The following is a 7,007-nucleotide window of genomic DNA, read 5'->3' on the forward strand; positions in this document are numbered from 1 at the left end:
CATCAACTTCCCTATGTCACATACACCCCAAACTTGCAATCATTCTTCACTCAGATTGGGGGTGTATATGTAGGAATACCTGCTGATGGGAAATGTCTTTCCTAAGTGTGTGTCTTAAGGTAACAAATCAAATGTAAGCAGAACAGCAACTGGACTATCTTCCTAGTCCAATGAGGAGTCATGAAGTAGCTAGAAAAGATTACACTTCCCTTCCCAGCTCCCCAGGGTCACTTTGTAAACTATGAAAATGGCAATGAATTACCAAAGCCATTTAATACATACGTATAGTCAGGACAGAGACTTCAGCACCATCTACTATCCCCAACCAGAGCTTTTAGTAGTAAATCACACTACTCCTGATTGCTCCTCTCAAATTTTCTACCCCAAAAAGGAGCTTCCAGTAACTCGGACTCCACCTAGTAGTTACTGTCCTAAATACACAGTAGTATAGTAGGACTACATAAATCCAAGGCATTTCACCATGATTGTTATGGCATTAAATATGGACATCTAGAAGTGTTTCCATGGTTACAATAGCAAAACTACATGTAGAATTAACAAATAATGGATTTTACATTTGTAATCATTCCCATCCACAGCAGTTTGGAAAAGAACTGAAAATCAAATATCTAGGGGTTCTACTCTTGAAATGAGACATAAACTAATCAGAATACATTTTTAAAATATTTAAACCAAACTCTCACACGCCGTGTATCATAAATGTATGGCATTCTCACACGTACTTAAAAAAGAACAAAGAAAAGGATTTGCCCATAATCAAAACTTTATTGAAAAATTGACATCAAAATAGGAGATTGCTGTTGTATACCTTATAAAACCAAATTTAATTCTCTTGGTAGATTAACTAGAATTATTGAACTTATGATAAGGCTTTCTGTGAGATAACACAAATTCAGAAAGTTGTGTAGATCATTAGTGTTGCTTTCTTCTAAATGAACAGCCTGCAAAGGAATCATAAGAGCATATTAAACAGAAGTACATTCTATCTTCGGTATAATTTTACCAGAGTGACAAAACGTACTTTTTAGCATTATTAATTTATTAAATATCAATAACACAAATTTAGAAATATTCACACATGCATCTATCCTTTTTTTTTGAGACAGAGCCTCAAGCTATCCCCCTGGGTAGAGTGCTGTGGCATCACAGCTCACAGCAACCTCCAACTCCTCGGCTCAAGCGAGTCTCCTGCCTCAGCTTCCCAAGTAGCTGGGACTATAGGCACCCGCCACAACACCCGGCTGTTTTTTGGTTGCAGCCCTCATTGTTGTTTAGCGGGCCTGGGCTGGATTCGAACCCGCCACCTTAGGTGTATGTGGCTGGCGCCTTAGCCACTTGAGCCACAGGCGCCAAGCCATTTATCCTTTTATACTATAATTCATTCTGATACAACTATAACTATCATTTTTGTTTTTCAAATGCTTTCTATTTAAGGCAACCGGCCTGAATTCAACAGGTAAAACTGTCTTATGCAAGCTGTCACTAGATGCAATCTTAATTTTTAGGAACTATTCTGAATAATTTTCCCAAGAAAATAATTTGATTAGTATCTTTGGATACTCTGGTACACATGTACCCTTTGAGCCATCTGTGAGTATATGGGCAAAAATTCCCCAAGTCATGATATGACATAAGTTTCAGAAATCTTACAAGTACACCTTAGGAGCAACACTACTCTTAAAATATATGCTGACTTCTTACTTACATCTCACCAAGTCACACTAAATAGATCTTTGCTTTGCTGCCAATCCACTTGTAACTTGTAATTCTTCCAGTGAGAACATGGAATGTAAAGCACGCCAACATCTCACAAGCAAAATTTCAAGTATCCCTATGAAACTGTAAATGTACAAGTATCACTGAGGCAAATTTTATTTCTTATTGCACTAAAGTGAAAGAGGAATTAAAATTCGATTTTTACATTAAGAATTAAGTAGTTGCTCATTAAAATAAAATCTCTGGCATTTTAATTTATACCTTAGGTATCTGTAGTTTAGCCAGTAATAATAAAAAACTATCTTAAGTCACAGGTACCAAATGCACATGAAACAAAATCTTACAGAAGAAATATTAAAATTCTACAGTTTTAAAAATCCCTGTGTCTTATTATATGTAGTTATTCTTTGCTTCCGTTCTGATTTATTCTGAATTTATTCCAAGTTAAACAAATTAAGTGAATCAACACAATAGAACTGGGAAACTAAGAAAATAATGACTGTCAAGAGTTTAAATTTATCGGCTCCCTGCCCATAGCACAGTGGTTACAGTGCCAGCCACATACACTGAGGCTACTGGGTTTGAAACCAGGTAGGCCAGCTAAACAACAATGATAACTGCAACAAAAAATAGCCGGGCATTGTGGCAGGCGCCTGTAGTTCCAGCTACTTAGCAGGCTGAGGCAAGAGAATCGCTTAAGCCCAAGAGTTAGAAGTTGCTGTGAGCTGTGATGCCATAGCAGTCTACCAAGTGCGATATAGTGAGACTCTGTCTCAAAAAAAAAAAAGTTTAAATTTATCCATAGAACTTTCCATATTGAAAGAGCACACAATGAAATGTATAAATTATTTTGGTAATCATGAATTTAAAATTTCTTTCAACTATTTTAGTAAAGACGGGAGACATTTATAATCCTAAAATCTCATCCCTGGTTAGAAAATGCCAATTGACATACCTTCTGTAAGTCTGGCCTTTCCTCCTGTAGGTTGGCACAAGACTGTTGAACAACCCACACAAAGAACCACTGTCTGAGCATGGCTGAAAACTGTGGTAATCTTGTAGCAACCTAAAAGGGGAGAGGGGAGAATGTTAAAAGTGAAAAGCAGAAGAAAATATAGTACCTGTTCAACATACTTCTAGTGATATATAGAAATACGTGCTGTGTAACAGCAAGCCACATATGTAACATAAACTTTTCTACATAAAAAAACTTTTTTGAGACAGTGTCACTATGTCACCCTCAGTAGAATGCTGTGCCGTCACAGCTCATAGCAACCTCAAACTCTTGGGCTTAAGTGATTCTCTTGCCTCAGCCTCCCAAGTAGCTGGGACTATAGGCACCCACCACAATGCCTGGCTATATTTGGCTGCACTTGTCATTGTTGTTTAGCAGGCCCGGGTGGGCTCAAACCTACCAGCCTCTGTGTATGTGGCCAGTGCCCTACTCACTGAGCAATGGGCACTGAGCCATAAAATTTTTTTAAAGTGAAATTAATGTTTTTATTGAACTATTTCCAAAATATTATCATTTCAACATAAATTAATATGGTTTTTATTTTGTGCTACATCTTCAAAATCCAGTATGTATTTTGCACTTAAAGAACATCTCCATTTTTACTATCCACATTTCAAGTGCTCATGGCCACTTATGGCCAATGGCCACCATACTGGGCAGCAGAGCTTTAGACTGAAGAATCAACAGACTTTGAAAATGTTCCTATGCCTGTAATCCTAGTACTTTGGGAGGCCAAGGCAGGTTAGAGACCAGCCTGGGCAAGAGCTAGACCCCCTCTCTAAAAGCCAGGCATTGTGGCAAGCACCTGTAGTCCTAGCTACTTGAGAGGCTGAGGGAAGAGAATCGCTTAAACCCAAGAGTTTGAGGTTGCCGTGAGCTGTGACACCAGAGCACTCTACCAAGGGCAACTGAGTAAGACTCTGTCTCAGAAAAAAAAGAAAAAAAAAAAAAAAGAAAATGTCCCTTACATTTCCAATTCTGTATTCCCACTTCCACTCAACAGAGAGCCCTAATGTTTCTAAATATGCATGCCCCACTAACAATCCTTACAGAAATTTTCCTTAGAAAGGAATTAAGATTTGAAATCTTACCTGGACATTTTACATCCATAAAATAAGAGTTTGGACTTTGAACTAGCCGTTTCTTTTTATGTTTTTTCTTTTCCTCTTCCAAGGACGGATGTAATAAATCTCTTGCCAACTGAATAAAACAAACAAATGATCACTACTACAGTTAAATCACAATGCTGACAGATTTAACATGCGTGAAATGTACATGCAAAAGTAGGAATAACGGTCGAACTTCTGCGGAACAATATGTCAGACGTTAGTTACTTTTTAAAGCCTGTTAATGACTTTGACTAATACTTTGTAATAATGCTCGCGTTCTCCAAGTCCCTATAAAAGCGCTTTATGACGATCAGGAAATATGGTAAGCTTAGCTAACCCCTTCCTTCTTAACTCGGCAGAGTAACAGTCTTCTGTGAAAACAAAACTGTGGCTCTAAGAACAACTCGGACCCTGGACTCGAGAGTCGAAACTGCCAAAGGAGACCAGAGAGAACGCCAACGCCTGGGGTCAACATCTGATCTGATACGAACTTGCGAGGCTGAGGGGTGACGATCCTTGATGGCATTTATATACTATAGAAAGATCGCAGCCCACTATAAACTAACTTTCCCAGGGAGCTGCTTCCCTGGAGCCACCGCGTCCAAACCGCAGCCCACGCCCGTGCAAGGCCGGCCACGCCGCGCTGCCCGGGCAGGTCCCGACATGCCCGCCACTCGGGAAGCTGCACGGTACCCGCCGCCTCCCCACGTTCGGCAGGGAACGCCGCAGGCCTGGGGAGCCGTCGGGCTCGTCGCCTCCGCACCCCTCGGCAGACAGAGAAGCCCGAAACAAACCCGGAGGCCGAAGCCAACAACTCACAGGCATCTTGACCGCTCCCCAAGGCCAGCCGGTCCGCACCTCTCAGACGCCACTCCTGGCTGGCAGCACGCGAGCTGCGCTCGGCGTCAACTTCCGGGATAGAGGAGGCGGGCGGAGCGGCGCGCAGCGGCGGGCGGGCTGTCCGCTCTAGGCGCTCCTCTCGGTGGTGGGGACGCCGCTCTCGGTGGTGTGGACGCTCCGGCCGGGTCTGCGGTCCGGGGCGACGGTCGGCGCATCCCGGGGTCCCAAGCCGGGTGAACCTAACGGCTTCTCTCTGGGGCCTCTGGCTGGGCCAGCCTCTGGAGGTTGGGTGGCGCGCTGCTGAGCCCGAGGCGACCGATCCCCCGCAGCGGTCTCTGCCGCGGCCCCCTGGAACCGGGCGGGCGGCTCACCCCTCGCCCGGCCACGGAGCTAACCATCCGCTCTCGGCTAGCTCTGCGGGTGGGCTCACCCGGTGACGCGACTGTTCTCTGTTCTTTTGTGCATTAAAAACACAATATGATTAGCCACTGATACGTGCCATCGAGGTTATGAGAGGCCGGTATCCTCGTGGATTCCCCCCTCCAAGTTGCAGGTTTCTGAGTGCTTTGCGTGGTGAGGCTGTGCCACAGGTTTGCTTTGTCCTGAAAAAGTTCTTAAAGAGCGGGGATTCGCGACTGGGTTTAGTCGGAGGCTCTTTCCTGTCCTGCGAGGATTACCTGTACTTTCCAGAGCCAACAAGTGGGACCTGAGAAAGTGGCGGGTGCTGCTGACTGCCAGACCTGAAATATTTTGATCAGGGGTAAGCATGCATGACCGAGACCCCAGAAGCCAGGGAGACCCTTGACCAGAACATGTTTAACTAGATGTTCTTCTTCTTCTTCTTCTTCTTTTTTTTAGACAGAGCCTCAAGCTATCCCCCTGGGTAGAGTGCTATGGCATCACAGCTCACAGCAACCTCCAACTCCTGAGCTCAAGCGAGTCTCCTGCCTCAGCCTCCCAAGTAGCTGGGACTACAGGTGCCCGCCACAACACCTGGCCATTTCTTGGTTGCAGCCGTCATTGTTGGTTTTGGCTGGCTCGGGCTGGATTCGAACCCGCCACCTTAGGTGTACGTGGCTGGCGCCCTGGCGCTACAGGTGCCGAGCCTAACTAGATGTTCTTATTCTATTTCTCTTGGCAAAAAATACGTGTATAATATACATCTTGAAAAATGCAGGACAAGAAGAAAATTTAAATTACCATCCAGAGATAAACATCACTAACTTTTGACCTATGTCCTTTTTTTTTTGGTGAGGGCCCAGATTTGAACCTGCCACCTCCGGCATATGGGGCCAGTGCCCTACCCTTCTGAGCCACAGGCATTTCCCAGATCTACGTCCTTCTAAACATTTTTTACTCACTTGCACAAAGTTTCCTTTGGGTTTTGGTTTTACATAATTGGGATCACTTGTACCCAATCTTTTTTAGACTTGAGTTTTCCCCTTCCGCTTACTATATAATTAATGAGCGTTGCTCTCTGTTACTACGTATTTTCTTACATTATGATTGTTAATGGACACATAGCATCTATCCTAATATCCTATTTTAGCCAAATAATAAAATACTAAATACCTAAATACTAAATTGGATATGGGCTAAGGATTTTTAATGTTAGATGTTTAATATATTAATATCAATAAATATTATTTTCATGCAGATAAATATGTAGGATACTACAATTGTATAGGCAGAATAATGGCCCCTGAAGATATCAATGTCCTAATCCCCAGGACCTGTAGTTACTTGACAAGTGGAATTAAGGTTGCTAATTAGCTGACTTTAATCTAGGAAGATTATCCTGGATTATTTTCGTGAGCTCAATGTAATCACAAGGGTCCTCACAAGTGGAAGAGGAAGACAGAAGGTCAGAGAACAAGATGCAATGAGGGAAGAACGTCTGAGAGATGCTGTGTTGCTGGCTTCGAAGATGTGAGAAGACCATAAGCCCAAAAGTGCCAGAAGTCCAGGCAAGAAAAAGGCCTCCCTCCTAGAGCCTCCAGCAAGAAATACGATCCTGCCAACACCTCAATTGTGTGGGTCAGACTTCTGAAATACAGAACTGTAAGATAAGAAATAAGTGTTGTAAGCCATTAGTTTTATGGCAATTTGTTACAGCAACATAAGAATACAATAGTGAAGCCCAAGTGCCCACCACACAACTGTTATCAAAGCCTAACATTCAATACTCTGTTCTCCCACACCATGGTAAACATTGTTGTAGATTAGGTTAGGGTACATTCTTGGTTGTTTCCTTAGGATAAATTCTTAGAGGAGGATTGCTGTGTCAAAAGTTATGTACATTCTAG

The 7,007-nt window shown here is 43.0% G+C and overlaps 1 protein-coding gene across 1 annotated transcript; it reads right to left on the bottom strand.

Annotated features, from left to right (window-relative positions):
* Positions 1 to 766: 766 nt before the first annotated feature.
* Positions 767 to 4,769, bottom strand: RPS27L (ribosomal protein S27 like). Its single transcript, XM_012801940.2, has 4 exons — positions 4,681 to 4,769; positions 3,844 to 3,952; positions 2,693 to 2,803; positions 767 to 962 (listed from the first exon to the last, which is right to left on the bottom strand). Exons 1-4 carry the CDS (start codon positions 4,684 to 4,686, stop codon positions 934 to 936), a joined length of 255 nt encoding a protein of 84 aa, XP_012657394.1. The 5' UTR covers positions 4,687 to 4,769; the 3' UTR covers positions 767 to 933.
* Positions 4,770 to 7,007: the final 2,238 nt, after the last annotated feature.

This window comes from Otolemur garnettii, unplaced genomic scaffold, assembly GCF_000181295.1.
Source record: "Otolemur garnettii isolate 467f Iridium unplaced genomic scaffold, OtoGar3 scaffold00011, whole genome shotgun sequence".
Taxonomy (NCBI): domain Eukaryota; kingdom Metazoa; phylum Chordata; class Mammalia; order Primates; family Galagidae; genus Otolemur; species Otolemur garnettii.